Raw genomic sequence first — 16095 nt, forward strand, 5'->3', positions numbered from 1 at the left:
AAGCAGCAAGTAGGGTTTTTCACCACAATGACTCCTGGCAGATGACACAGGCTGGAGCCCCCATGTGGAGGTGTCAAGATGGTGGCCGTAGGCAGGTCCATGTGCTACCTGATCTCTCTCGCCGCCCAACTGTAATAACTTATGCATCAAATGAAATGCCTGTGCCAGGGGTCACCAAGTCACAGCAGCAAAGCTAGGCAGCCATGAGTGGTAGAGTTCAGCCAGTGGTAAGTCAGAGACCAGCCAATAAAAACAGCAGTCAGGAATAGCAGATTGCTGATTTGTCCACGACTAAGATCCAACTACCTGGATTTGCAAAATGGTGACGGTAGCATGCACAACAGCAATGAGGAAGCATGCAGGCCCAGGGCAGGGTGCGGCAGAGTAGGGCCTCTCCAAGGGAAATATTAAGGGGTCCACGAGATAGTAAACGGAACACATAGAAAGGGCCCGCTGGGATTCCTGCTCAGGTTGGAAGCCGAATAAGCATTTAGTAGTGCCCCTACACATAACGCCCATAGTGGTAGTACGGGACATACCTGTAATGCCCACTGTTGTAATGCCGCACAAAACACGCACAGTAGTAATACTGTACTACAAATAACGCCCACAGTAGGAATGCTACATGTAGAATGCAATCTCTGGCCAGCAGGGCCCTCTATTCTCATGTGCTTTTCCTTCTGTCACCTACACACGCAATGGAATCTACTGCGCTATATAAGAAACTGTAAATAAATAATAAGGATGTACACCAGCCACTTTTCGGGTTTTGGGTTCTGATTCCCTTGAGGTTTTTGGTTTTAATGGGTTTTGTCAAAACACCCCTTCCAAGTTTTGGGTTCTGATTTAAGGTTTTGGTTTCTGATTTATTTTTTTTTTTTTATAAAGCATAAGAACAGCTAAAATCACAGAATTTGTTTTTTTTTTGCTCCTACACTATTATTAACTTCAATAACATTAATTTCCACTCATTTTAAATCAATTCTGAACACCTCACAATATTGTTTTTAGGCCAAAAGGTTGCACCGAGGTAGCTGGATGGCTATTTAAAGCCACACAAGTTGGTGGCACAAACACGTGGCCCATCTAGGAGTGACACTGCAGCGGGAGACAGGATGGCAGTTTGAAAGACTAGGCCCCAAAAACTACGGCAGTAGATGCACCAGCAGACTGGTATTATTTATACGGCAGTACAGTAGATGCACCAGCAGACTGGTATTATATATACGGCAGTAGATGCACCAGCAGACAGGCATTATATATACGGCAGTAAATGCACCAGCAGACTGGTGTTATTTATATACTGTATGGCAGTAGATGCACCAGCAGACAGGTATTATTTATATATGGCAGTAGATGCACCCGCAGACAGGTATTAATACAGCAGAAGATGCACCAGCAGACTGGTATACAATCAGTGATTTACATAGGGAAGTGGCCAGGTTCTACTGGGCTGGCAGCCACTGGCAGTGCAGGCACCAGCATACAGTGGCACGAGGCACTGGCAGTGGCCCCAGCAGTAAAAGAGAGACAGCTCCTTCCTAACCTACCTAACCTAACAAAGCTCCGCACACAGCATATACTCCCAACAACTCATTTGAGTGACGATGGCGACGGATTCTCGCGATTTATATAGAGATCCGGATCTCGCGAGAATCTGCCGCCGGTGACGTTTTGCCCGGGAGCCCGGGTCCGAGTCAGCTTGGATCCCCAGCTTTCGGGTAGGCTCTGATCTGGGCAATTTGAGCCTGCACATCTCTAGTTGTAATAACAGGGGAGGATGAACCGAGCAGTGGCAATACAGCCCGCTGCCTTATCACATATGTACTAGGATAAGCGATGTGCAACGCAAAGGTAAGCTCTTCCGATAAGAGCTGCCCTTTGTGTTCCCTGCTGCTGCCTAGACTTCCAGATCTGTGACCCAGGAGTCTCTCTGCGCATGCGCAAAGACACTGGCTGTCACGGGGCATGCTGGGAGGGGTCCATGTCAAATCCCTCACACAATAGTGCTGCAAAGAGAAGCCCATAGGCTACAGCAGATGTGGCCTTAACAGGCTGTGCTGTGCTGCGCAAGCCTAGATAATGATATCTAGGCTTGAGCACAGGTGACTTAATTAGTACCTGAGTTATTTTGATTTAACCATCTGTGCTGAAGCCTGGATATCACTAAAACCTCCACCTGTTGGTGTGCCTTGAGGACCGTGGTTGGGAATGCCTGTTTTAGAGGGTGCTAAATAAATAAGAAGTAGATTCTGATTGGTTGCCCAAAGCAACATCACATGTGAAGTAGAATACACATCTTAGTAATTGTCCCCCTATGTGCGCAGTATGTGCGGCGTTGGCACTGCACACTCTGCATCCATTATAGATATAACACTGGAAAACAGCTTGAAGCCCATGCAAACGGTATGTGTGCAACATTGCTACTGTACCTTTCTGTGTTATACTTTTTAAAACAACTATTGAACAATAACATATTTACTGCCAAGGTCCTTCTAAAGTTCTAATCCATGTCATGCGTTAAGCCCAGAGTCCTGCTTCAGCGCTCTACCCATTGCCTAGCAGTTATGATCCAGAGTAAGGAGTTGGGAAGGATTAGCCAGGGTAGTAGTAGTAGTAGTACGTTTATTTATAAGGCGCCGCAAAGTGTCCGCAGCGCCGTACATAGCAAACAAAAAAACAAATTACAAGGTAACGTACAGGGTGTGTTGAAAGATACAGTATAAATAGGGGTATAGCTGGTCGAACTAAAATCAGCATCAGTTCAGAAGTAGGTGTCAAAATTGTCAAGGAGACTGGAGATGAAGTAGAGGAAGGGAAGAACAGGACAGGTGAGGTAATGAGGTAGGGTGAGTACGTAAGGAAGAAGGGCCCTGCTCATAAGAGTTAACATACTAAAAATAGGTGGGTGGACGAACGAAATACAATAGGATAAGTAGGAACGGAGGGGAACGGAGGCAGGATAGGAGGATCAAAAGAGGTTAGGAGGAGGGATAGGCTAGTCGAAAAAAGTGGGTTTTGAGGGAGCGCTTGAAGGAGGTACCAGCACAGCACAGCAGCAATACCCTCCCGCAGCTGGGAGCAGAATGTTGGTGCACAGTTGATTCTCACAGCTGGGGGTAGCCAAGTGTTGGATGACAGAAAAAAATACATTGTTGCATTTTGCTGCATACATACATACATACATACATACATCACATTGTGTGCTCTATTACACAATCGTATAGTGTTGTTCTAGAAATATAACCCGCCCATCTGTCTCTCTTTTGCCAGGATAGCAGACTCAGATCCCTCTTTCCCATTAATAGTTTGGCTCCTCTAAAATATAATTAGATCCACCTTGTTTTTATTGCAACTTTTAGTGCTTTGTGGTGCTTGTTTTATGCTAATTTGTTTCCGGATGTCTGCTGGGGTGTGCTAGTTTCTATGTATGTAACTATAATTCAAGAAAAATTGGATATGTTTTACAGTAATCTAAAACAGATTTTTAAACCTGTGACTCGCCAGCTGCTGTAGAAGTTCAGGCAAGCCATGCTGTAACATGTAGTTCTGCAAGAGCTAATGAGCCGCAGACTGCCTACCTATGCTATAAGGAAATGTTATCCCAACTTCCCCTATTATGACATTCTCTGTCGTTGTCTCCGATCTAACTCTTTTGCAGTGAAACAGTTAATCCTGCCTCACGCTTCTTTTTTACTGTAAACAGTTCACCATCTCTGTGACTTCTCAGCTGCCCACCCCCTCATCGTCTCTTTATTTTTCTCTCATGTCATTTCTTTATTTTCCTCTGTGCCTTGTTTCTTTTCAAGTCTTATTCATTTTATACACGTTCTTTTCCTTTCACATATGTCCAGCGTCTGTAACTCCAAATATCTCTATCATCTGCTTCTTCCATTTATTCAGCGTAATTATCTACCTCATGCAATTACTACTACAGTATGCATCTACTGTGTGTTATGGTCTCCTTCTCTCGTTCTACTTCTCTCTGTTTCCATAGCTATCTTCCCGCCCTCCCTCTCTAACTTGTTTAAAATATCATTCTTATTTAGATATTCAAACATGTGGTACAAGTTAGTCCCTCAGAGGTTTGGCAGGCGAGCGTTGCCGTGGTGACGGTGATTTCGGCTGGCGTATTTGGGTTGGGGGGGGTGTAATTAGGTACACATGTCCCTGAACTTCTGGATAACTTTATGGGGCTATGGGGGAGGGATCTCAGAGTGTCTGTGCGGAAACATTTCTGCCTGCCATGAAGGTCAATGAACATTCATTCCCCCCCTCCAACAGTCCTTTTCAACAGCTCACTCATTTATCATATGGTGTACTACTTCAATAATAATAATAATTATAGTAATATACTTATTTATATACTGTTCTTTCTCCAGTAGGTACCTCAGCATTAAACCTCTCATACTGCTCACTAGCACACAATGCATTATTATATTCTATATTATGTGCTCCAATATCTTTTTCTGGCACACACAATCAGCTCTAAAAGCCCGTACACACAGGGTGATGTGTGAGTAATGACTTTCTAGTCAGGTGGCTTAGAAAGTAAGCCCGGACTGCTCCATATGTACAGGGTATAGCAATGGTGATGCGCGGTCCGGCACTTCGCCATCGCCCGCAGTGATAGACAATGCATCCTATCTGTTAGCATAGGCAAAATGCTGCTCCACATGGATCCCTCAGTACACATCACGGGTGCATCGCGGGTATGCAACGATGTGTGCTGAGTGATCTGTACTTACACTTGTTGCTCAGCAACGGCTCCCCCATCACCCCATGTGTACAGGGCTTTAGACTGTGACGTCTAATTCTGCTTTTTTGGCATGTTAATTAACATCAGTTATTAATTAACATCAGTTATTCACAGAAATAACTGATTAATAAGGGGGCTAATTATACAGATTATTCTGTCCTTGAAAAGTAGGGAATGGCTATTAGCACTGCAGGCCTCAGGTGGATCTCATGGCATCAAATCACAATCATCAGTAACCAAGGTATATGTCCCAGACCAGGGATCCAGCAGCAGTCAAGCTGGAAGCTCTTGTGATCCTTTGGTGATACATGATGGTGTATCTCTTTCCTCCCCTTCCACTTCTCGGTCGGGTCCTCAAGCGAATAAAGCGGGAATCCGTCACGGCAATTCTGGTGGCACCACATTGCCCGTGGAGAAGCTGGTTCTCTGACCTAAAACTTCTTCTGGTAGAGGACCCTTGGCCTCTGCCTCTACGTCCAGACCTGCAGCAGGGATCACTCGCCCGTAAAAATTTACAGCAGCTTTGTTTGATGGGGTGGCCATTGAAACCACTGTCCTAAATGATAGAGGAATTCCAAACTCCCTACTATGATGTGGACTAGAAAGCAAGTTTTGGCTGCCCATTACCATCAGATTTGGAGAGTCTATGGGGCATGGTTTTTCATTTACCTTGCCTGTTGCTGTTCTTGGAGGCAGTTTTAGATGCGGGTCTCTGGCAGGCATCCTTTAAGGTCCAGATTTAATTCCTTTCTGTTTTATTCCAACAACGGTTGGCACTTGTGCCAGAAGGGTATGAATTGGGAAGAGGGGAATATGGGGTTGTACCCAAGCACAGGTTTGCACATTTAGTATTTGTCCACAATAGTAGAGGGAAATATTACTTGAAAGATGTAGTTGGATCCACAATTATAAAATTTGATACAGCTGTATCAGTTACTCTAGTGGAGGTGCTCCCCTGAGTACTTGTGCCGTAAGTACAGCCTTTTCAAAAGGGGATTGTTAGAGTCCAGTCTCCTTTTGTCCCTCCTACTGCGTCATGGGACCCTAATTTGGTTTTGTATTTTACAATAAACAACTTTTGAATCATTGGAAGAGTTTGACCTGAAATACCTTTCTTGGACAGCGATTCTACTCACTTTGGCTTCAGCACGACGGGTGTCCAAACTGTCCTGGAAATCCCCTTATTTGATCTTTCACGAAGATTGGGCTGAACTGCCTATGCAGGCCTCTTTCGTTCCTAAGGTGGTTTCAGCCTTTCATGTGACTCAACCAATCAGGAATCCTCCATTACAGGATCTTCAGGTAATTTTTTGACACTGGATGTTATGTGTCTAGAACACCATCATTACATAAGACTGATTATTTCTTTATCCTGTTCGATGCTATTCATCAAGGATGCCCTCTTCTAAGAAGATATTGACTAGGTGGATCAGGCTTACCATTCAGCAGGCTTATGTCTATTCATATAAGCCACTTCCAGGGGCGGACTGGGTTAGAAAACCAGCCCGGGAAATTTCTGGAAGCAGCCCTAATAGGGGGCGGGATCTGCTGATGGGAAAAATACTTTCTTCTCAAAAGCATGAGCTTTCTCAAAAGGGAAACTTTGTTTTCCTGGAATCTTATACATATGGGTACCACCATGTAGGTTGCATAAGTGCAGCAAACTGTAAACTTCTAATCCACAGTATATATATATATTTTTATAAATTGCTTAATAAGTTTAATAATTGGATGTTGGAGCCTGGTTTAGGTTCCAAAATACGGGGGACGCCTAGGTCTTTTGTCCCCCATATTTTGTAACCATGAGTGGTACAAGAGTCTGGTGCTGGTTTCCTAAATACAGAGGATACCTATGTTTTTTTTTTGTTGTCCCCCGTATTTTCGGAACAAGGAAAGAAATTGCACATTTTCATGACCAAAAATTGCACAAAATCACATGTGAATTCCATTTCTACTCCTAAAACAACATTCTCTTACATTTGAAAATTGGGCAAAAAATGTGTGATTTTAAAACATGCGATTTCGTGCCCTTACAAAAAATTGCATCCTAATACATGTCACCCTACATGTGTATTACAGTATATGCCATTAGATGCTTCCACATGACCCTTATAGATCCTTCACATGCCCTTTATAAGCCATCAATGCAGTGTGAATGTGATTACAATTGTGATATTTCATTTAAATTTGTATAATACTATGTGCAAGAACACTATGGCAAGTTATCAAACAGCATCCAGTAATATTGCACATAAAGGGGGAAATTTACTACGATGTGTATTCTACTTCACATGTGATATTGCTATGGGCAACCTATCAGATCCTGTCTACTATCTTCGAGAGGGTGCTAAATAAATTGGATTCTGATTGGTTGCCCATAGCAACATCACATGTGAAGTAGAATACACATCTTAGTAAATTTCCCCCTAAGTACCTCTTCATTTGCAGACACTTCACTTTTTTACTGTGCAGAGTATCCAATCGGCACGCCATCATGCCACACACCGTCATGCCCCTTACTCATGATGATACACACCATAATGCCCATTACATATTATGCCACACAATGTAATGCCCATATACATAATGCCCCCTTATGCATATTGCCCCTACCAGTACCCCTTAAACATAATGCAAGTGGACTCATCGCTCTGGGCACTGTTCCACCATGTGCTTTTCCACCCCCAGCACTGTTTCTCCATGTCCTGTCCCTCCATGGCCTCACGGAACGTATGGCAGGCAGGCTGTGCAGATCAGCGGCGGTAGCCTCCACGGTCAGTCACCTGCCGGCAGTGCTTGCATGGTGTCCCGCCGTGTCCTGCCGTCAGGGCTGGCAACAGAAATCTTGGGCATAGTACTCTGAAATCTCTGGGACCCCCATATATACAAACATTATATGATATGTATTTTTCCTGGCGACTGTGAGAAAGACCTGAGGGAGAGACCAAGGACAGAGAGAGAAAGAGAGAGACCAGGGGCAGAAAGAGAAAGAGAGACCAGGGGCAGAAAGAGACAGACTAGGGAAAGGGAGAGAGACAATCATGTGCCCTGGGTTTGTGGATCAAAATATATAATTATATTGCAATGCAATGATATTAATAAAAAAAAAATTATGTAAATTAAACATATATAAATAAAATTGTAAATAATACAAACCATATAGATTATAAAGACGTACTAATATTAAAACAATGATGAATAACAATAATGGATATAAATGGGTTTTCCTTGAAATATTGCGATGGAGATAGGACCAGATAGGTAGTGGTCAGTCCATCTAAAGTTTAATTTAAAGATTCTAAACCTTTCTTTGTTTTTAATACAAATTTTAAATATATTATCAGTGTATATATATTTTCTCCTGGTTCGCTGGGCATTATATATGTTTAATTTACATTAAAAATTTTATTAATATCATTGCATGGCAATATAATTTATTTTGATCCACAAACCCAGGGCACACTTGCGCAGTCCTTTTTTCCCACACATTATTCTCACCTTTATGTGGGTAACCCACACAGATAGCTGCAGTGAGCCTAGGATTTGTAGATACAAATTATTGTACCTATAGATTCCTATACAATAATTATTTCTTTCTTTCACGCGCCTAGGTTGGTTTATTCAAAGAGAGAGAGACAGACTGGGGAAAGAGACCGGAGAGAGAGAGACATACAGACCAGGGAGAGAGATAGAGAGACAGACCAGATAAAGAGACAGACTGGGGAGAGAGAGAGAGAGAGACCAGAGAAAGAGACAGAACAGGGAGAGAGAGACATACAAACCAGAGAGAGAGCTAGAGAGATAGACCAGATAGACAGACTGGGAAGAGAGAGAGACCAGAGAAAGAGAGACAGAACAGGGAGAGAGATCAGAGAGAGAGACAGAGAGAGAGACAGAACAGAGAGAGAGACAGAGGGAGAGACAGAACAGAGAGAGAGACAGAGGGAGAGAGAGAGACAGAGGGAGAGAGAGAGACAGAGGGAGAGAGACCAGAGACATAACAGGGAACGAGAGAGAGACATATAAACCAGAGAGAGCTAGAGAGACAGACCAGATAGACAGACTGGGAAGAAAGAGAGAGAGAGAGAGACCAGAGAAAGAGAGAGACCAGGGAAAGATAGACAGAACAGGGAAAGAGAGAGAACAGAGAGAGAGAGGCAGAGACAGGAGAGAGAGAGAGAGACAGGAGAGAGAGAGACAGGAGAGAGAGAGAGAGAGAGAGAGAGAGACAGGAGAGAGAGAGAGAGAGAGAGACAGGAGAGAGACAGAGACAGGAGAGAGACAGAGACAGGAGAGAGAGAGACACACACCAGGGAAAGAGACAGAGACAACAGGGAAAGAGACAGAGAGAGACACACCAGGGAGAGAGAGAGACACACACACCAGGGAGAGAGAGAGAGACCGACCAGGGGAGAAAGAGAGAGAGGCCAGGGGGGGGGGGGGGGGGAAGAGAGAGAGAGTCCGGGGGGGGGGGAGAGAGAGAGAGAGACCAGGGGGGGGGGGGGTGAGAGAAAGAGAGAGACCAGGGGCAGAGAGGTGGAGACCAGTGTTTTGACAGCTCACACAGCTCCAGGGAAAATGTTCTTTTCTGCTATGCTGGGGATGGCACAGCTCCTCCTGCTGAAGCCATGCTGCCTGCTTTCCCTGGCTGCTATGAAAGTGAAACTACTAACCTCGTGTGAGAAGCTCTGATTGGTCCAACGTCGTGCAAGCTGATCTCCGTGGGCTTGCTGGATCCCTGGACATCCAGCAGCCAGTGCTGAAACACACCACAGCTTTACTGTTTCCCCTTCGCTCAAACTCAGCTCTCTGCTATCTTCAGGCCACTCTGATTGCTCCTCGAGTCCTCTCTCCCTGCTCCTCGATGCCAGGAAGAGGCAGGAACACAAGAAGGAAGGACAGGCGCAGTGTAATGACGTTAGTAAGTCTACGGAGGGGGGGGGGGGACTGGAGTAAGTGATATGACATGGTAAGGGGGCGGCATTATCTTGCACTGAGTGGGCGGGCCACAGACAAGGCATAATTAGACTAATTAAATAAACTAAGCTAAATGACAGCAGGCCGGTGGGCAGAGCAGGACTGACCCGACGAGCGCACACACATTGCAAAGCTCCGCGGAAGGAGCTGCTGCGGCCGCGCGTGCGCAGCAGCCCTCCCGCGGCCATTTTTACTACTGTCAGAAGCCATTTTTGTTTGGGGAAGTGCTGCGGCCGCTAACATCACGATCCTGCAGTCCATGGCCCAGCCAAGGGGGAGAGCGGCCCGGTTCTGTATGTACTGGGCCGGCCCACCGGGAAATGGCCCGGTTTCCCGCCAGACCAATCCGCCCCTGGCCACTTCCTCCTTCACTGTCTGCACATTCCACCTGATCAGTGGTTCTATCATGGGCAGCAACATGGTCTTAATCTATAAGTTTGCCACTTTTGCTTCTTTACCTGCTCAACTTTGCCTTTTGGTGTTGCAGGATCCTCAGAGCTGTCCCTCCAGTGGCCCCTGCTGGAGGTAAATCCATTTCTCTGGCTCCACAGGGGCCACTGGACACCCTACCTGCTCTGTGTCACCTGCCAGTTTCTTGATCCATTAACATGCATGTGATTCCTTTGCCTATCTCTACCCGTCTCTTCTTGGTCTACATTTTCCTACATGGGGGTTGAGGGGTAAAAGAGGATCAGGAACAGTACTCTCTTAATATTAGTAAGTGCCCAGCTCCCACTAACCACTCCTCTATACCCATTATAACGATCTCCAGTGGCCCCTGTGGATTCAGAGTAAAAATATTACTGGTAGGTACTAAAATCCTATTTTCTGCATGCTTTGTATGGGGAAACACAGTATGTACCGTACTAATAAATATATACACTGGATTATAATGAAATAGATTTTTATTGGATATTGTATTAAGACAATTTTGGAATTCTCTTCTTAATACCATTCAGCAGGCGTATGTCTATGAGCACATGAGAATGAGAATGCTGATGTGTTAGGTGACACGTTATTAATATAGATTTTTTGCAGCTCCTAGGTTTTGTACTGTTAAGCCCTGTACACATGGTGCAATTCTAGCAAGAATCGCAGAGGATATGGTCATATACACATGCATAAGGAGCCTTGCAATGGTCGCTGGTCGCAGGACCAGCGTCTTCCCGGCAAACCTCTGTGTCCCCAGCTTCCCCCAGCAGTATCCCCTTTTCATCAGCAACCATCTCTGGTTGCTGATGAAAAGGAGACACTGAGCAATATGATTGCTGAGCAATATATTGCCAGCAATCATATTGCTCCGTGTGTACGGAGCTTAAAACAATAGTGTTTCGTATTCTTGTGTTTACTCATTAACATTTGGATGCAAAACAATCAGATTGCAGCATGCATTTCCAGTTTAATACACTACACTGAACGTCCAAAAAATAAAAAATGCTTATTAAACAGTTTTCGATGGTCTGTATTTCCCCACCCTCAGGATATGTATCCTCTGTACCGTCCCCTCCTTTCTCTCGCGGAAGCTGTTCAAACATTCTCCTTCCTGCCTCTTATGATTGTATCTCCTTTTCTTGTCTCTTCCCTGGAATGAAAGTAAAAGACTTTAATTGCTTTCTTTTAGAGGGACACAATACAGGGATGATATATCATCTCTGTAAATTAGAGAGCTCCCTGTATCCCTAGAATAAGGAGCATGGACAATATGACACATAATTTCGAGTCGTATGCTCCCAGGAAATGAAGCTCAGTAATCTATATTTGGTTTATTGTGATATCATGTGAAAATAAACTGTCAACCATCGTTTTAACATCTCAGAACACAGAGCTCTTTGTCCTAATACGTACACAGCTGTGGGATATAGTTTAGCCTCTGAACATCAAAAGGGACAGGGTAATTCTTTTTTTACAGTATATTAAAGTAAAGTACAGTGTGTAGAATCTCCTGCAATAAGTATTTCATTTCAGAAGTCTACAATTGTACAAACTGTAAAAGAAATTCAGCACAGGTTGACCCAGGCAAAGTCACCAATATTATGCCAGGCTATATAGCTTGGAAAGTCATATAAGATTAGCACAGATTTCAAGTTTTCAATGTTTCTATTTATACTGTAACTTTGATGTTTTATTAATGTCATTGCAGATCTGGAATCTGATGACCATTTGCTAAGCAATGATGTGACCTCAGACACCCTGACCCTTAATCAACCCAATAGCTGTGTCACTGGTGAATTAGGTGGCGGAATGGCATGTGTTACTAGGGCCGGCATGCACTCACCACCTCCCAGACGGGCCTCAGATCATGATCTAAATGGAACATTCATCAGCCAACCATCCCGTTTCATTCCACTAGGAGGATCGCGTTTCCTAGAATGTCCTAGCATACGTATCACAAGTGATTCGCCTTCAAACAGTGACGGAGAACAGGAAGAGCAAGCTATTAGTGATATTTGGGATGACAGACCACAACGTGATCAACTGTTTCTCCCTCCAGATCCATTTTGCTATCGGGACTCTTTCCTTAGCCCTAGCCCAGCAAGTAGCCATTCTTCATGGAGTTTTCTTTCCTCTGAGGCTTCTTCATGTGACTCTCTTGGACAAATGTGTGAAGAAGTTGAACGAGAGCTTAATGAAGCTGCCTCACGATTCACATTAGCTTCTCCACTTGGTTCCCCAAGGGGCTCCCCAAAACCTTGGGGTGGTCAAAATGATGAATTTTGGCCAACTGGCCCAATATCAGGTCCTCCACATTCCCGTGAAGAGTTATTGTCACCATATGCGTCAGGCCAAGTTTCAAGGCCTACCTCACCTTGCGGTAAGAGGAGATATTCCAACTCAAATGAGGATGGTATACGCCAAACCAACTCACCTTCTCCCTCACGCAGGGGAAGCTTGGGGGAGGAAAACCTCACTTCAGAAGTCGAGGCTTCTCCCAATCCCTCTGAGCATAGCCAACAAACAATATCTAATTCACTGGAAAGAGGAGATAACATTCCACAAAAGGCTAGAAGAACCTCAGCAGAACAAAGTGTAGCACCTGTTAGGTCTGAGGAAGCCACAAGTCCTGTGAAAACGTTTTCATCAGCAGCACCGGTGTGTGCAAGTGATGAGAATGCTGGAATGTTCCCGCAGAGCAGAAAAGAAAATGTGGGAATGGATTATTTAGCTGTGCCTTCAGCTTTAGCCTGGTCCAAAGCAAGAGTTGGAGGGCAAAGCCCAGTTTTCAGGTAATCTCAAAGATTCATACTCTATATATCGCTATATACTGTATGTCAAGTTGACTGTTTAAATGAATGATGTCATCATATTTGCTTACACATCATACCTAGAGCATGACTCAGAGGTGTGCGCAAACTGCATACTATGCCAATGTTCAGGTAGTACTGTGATTATTATCTTCTGGCATTATAGAAAATCCAGAAAACCTTGTCAGTGTACACGTTACCCTAAGTGGCTGTTGTGCATGGCTCAGATGGTATCTGAAATGGAACTGCAATGGGCATTCTTGGGATGTAATTGTCAGGTGTTCTGAAGTGTATAGAAAAATGGTGGACATATTTATTAGTGTGTGACAGTTGCATTCTCCAATGTAGAGCCACCACCACAGAGACCAAGTTCAGATGGAGATATTGCGCCTGCCTTGAGGCACCAATAGCGGCAAGTCCAGAATCACAGCATGCAGAGACACAGAATGTACTGTAGATGTTTTGCCCATTCAGGCACACACTAGGCAGAAAAAGAGAGAGATGGAGTGGGAGAAGATAATCAGTGGGAGGAGGTTTGGGGGGGGTGTTGCATGCAACAGTGTCCATATGTGTCTTTTTTACCAATCCAACCTCGGTGACTTTATGCTAATACCACTACAAGCTCTTTCCTAGTGTATAGACGTGTGTAGGAATGTGAGGGACTGAGATGCCCTGCCTGCTTTATTGGCATAATATAAAATTGCACCAATCCCATGTGCATGGACTGGGATGCCTGGCCTGATCAGTTGGCAAAAAAAATTGCACCAGTCCCATCCTAGGTGCAGATTGATTTCACAACCTCCACAGTAACTTGTCCCCAATTTTCCCATAGCAAGCACATAAGAAGGATCATCTACTGTATGTGCATCTTACCTCCCTGTCAATTCCCTGGGCAGAGTGGGGTGGACTTAAGCTGTGGACTTTAAGCCCCCTCCACTCTGCCCAGTTACGTAAATTGGTAGATGTGTGTTATGTTGTTTGATTTTCCTCTGCAATAAGAGGTGTGAAGATTTTAAACTTCATATCCTTGGGGGGTTAGGGGTAGTTCAACTTTAATAAAAGTAAATATAATGCATTTTATCATGTGTACATGTTTTGTATATAATTATATATTTAAAAGCTCAATACAGTATGATAAAATATGTAATATTCCAAATAATGACTTTACACGCATACAGTTTGGCCTTGTTCTAATCGGTTGGCCCCATTGCGAATTCGCAACGGAGACCGATGTAGAAGATATGCGCATAAGCCAATATGAGCACATGCAGGTCTTCTCTGTAAGCGACCATCAAATGATTTCGGGCACACACGCAAGGCTGCGAATGGATGTATATGCAAATCATCCATTTGCATCACTGCGGGGAAAATATGACAATAGCCTCAGGCGAATGGTGGGCGGCGCTACAAAACTCGCAAGACCAGCGAAATAACGCTGCTTTGCGTGCCAACCAGAATGAGGGCCTAAGTGCACAGTGGTCAGAATTGGAACCTCACTGAACTAGGATCCTATTGTGACCAATGTTTCTAGTACAAGACCTAGGTCTAGACCTAAGAATAATATTTTGCATCAATTTTAATGAGATTACTCTCAAATATTATTGAAAAGCTTATATAAATAAATGGTGCATACTGTAGGTATAGCATCATAGTCAGCGGTGGCTCCTACTTGTGAGTAGGATTGGGGCTGCTCAGTGTGTCTGCGCCAGGTTCACAGGCAGTGGCTGCTGCTGTCCATGAGCTGCTCCCCACTGGTCCCCGCCGCCAGGTTCCCATGCCCATTCTACAGGAAGCCAGCACTCTGCCTATCACAGCACAGACTGGCAATCCCAGAGGGAGGGAACACCTGTCATGCTGGTGACTGACAGGTAGGACTCCCAATAGGAAGTCATAGCCAGTCCCAGTAAATCCTCTGGCTTCACTAATCCTGGGAGGGCTGCAGCCCATAGGTAAAAACCGCCATAGTGACTTGGGTGAGGTGTTTTCCTAGGTTTGGTCCTAGATACAATAGCCAGCCTAGAGAATTAAGGGATCATTTGGATTTTTTTAGTAAAAGGTATCATTTTAGTTATATTTGAATACATTTTATTTTAATTGACATCATTTTATTTAAATGTGATTTATACCAAACCAAAATAATGTTCTTGTTATTCAGATCATCGTCTCTGCCGCCTCTCGACTGGCCATTACCCTGCCAGTATGAGGGTCTAGAACTGAGAATAGAGGTACAACCAAGAACCCATCATCGAGCTCATTATGAAACAGAAGGAAGTCGAGGGGCAGTGAAGGCTTCACCTGGGGGACATCCTGTGGTCAAGGTAACACTCACATTTTAGAGCCTATTAATCCCATTGTTGCTGAGGATTTTCTCACCCTTCCTCACATTTGTGCTCTGCACTTTTCAACATCAATATCAAAGATTTTGTTATGCGGTACCCACACAAATTATACTACTGCTAATAACAATCTTATTTATAGAATGTTCTTTCTCCAGCAGGACTCAAGGTGCTTTACATACATCAAAACACAGCATAGTACAAAGAGTAATTCAGTAAAATACACTTAAACAATAATATACACGTAAACAAAAAATCTAGAGCGCTGCTATAACAGTTCCTGCTTTACCATACCTCCCAACTGTCACGATTCCGTCGGGACAGTCCCGATTTTCGGGTCCTGTCCCGACGTCCCACCCGCGGCAGGCATTGTCCCGCTGCGGGGGGTGGCAGTTGGGAGACCCCCCAATCTAGTAGAATAGACGCTGTGCGCATGCGCACAGCGTCTATTCTCGTATGAAAATGAGGTCGCGGCTAATTAGCATAAGCCGCGCCCTCATTTGCATACGCCCCGCCCCCTTTTCGGACGCTCCCGCGGCTTCGCCGCGCGAGTGTCCCTATTTCATCCGGACACAAGTTGGGAGGTATGCTTTACCTCGTTAATGAGGCGAAGCAGTAAGGGATATCAACCCAATGCATTAACATCTTGTTTGCCAAAGTGGTGAGCTTAAAACTTTTGGCGATGTTCCCTGGAGCATACAGGGCATCAGCTCATGGGGTCGGTTGCAACGGGCATGTCCGAGATCTCACTACTCATGCAAGATCTCCTGCGCAGCCCTGA

General features: G+C 44.6%; 1 protein-coding gene across 2 annotated transcripts in view; it reads left to right on the plus strand.

Annotated features, from left to right (window-relative positions):
- Positions 1 to 16095, plus strand: part of NFATC4 (nuclear factor of activated T cells 4) — an 81455-nt gene that overhangs the window by 20222 nt on the left and 45138 nt on the right. Inside the window, exons 1-3 of one of the 2 annotated variants that reach the window (XM_083145102.1) lie at positions 9967 to 10542; positions 11877 to 12960; positions 15134 to 15296. In XM_083145102.1, the coding sequence (XP_083001228.1) occupies positions 11978 to 12960; positions 15134 to 15296 (1146 nt within the window). In that variant the 5' untranslated portion in view covers positions 9967 to 10542; positions 11877 to 11977. Of the gene's footprint in view, positions 1 to 9966; positions 10543 to 11876; positions 12961 to 15133; positions 15297 to 16095 lie in introns of those variants that run through there. The other variant, XM_083145094.1, reaches the window with a different exon arrangement.

Source organism: Crinia signifera, chromosome 1 (assembly GCF_055691185.1).
Source record: "Crinia signifera chromosome 1, ASM5569118v1, whole genome shotgun sequence".
NCBI classification, from domain to species: domain Eukaryota; kingdom Metazoa; phylum Chordata; class Amphibia; order Anura; family Myobatrachidae; genus Crinia; species Crinia signifera.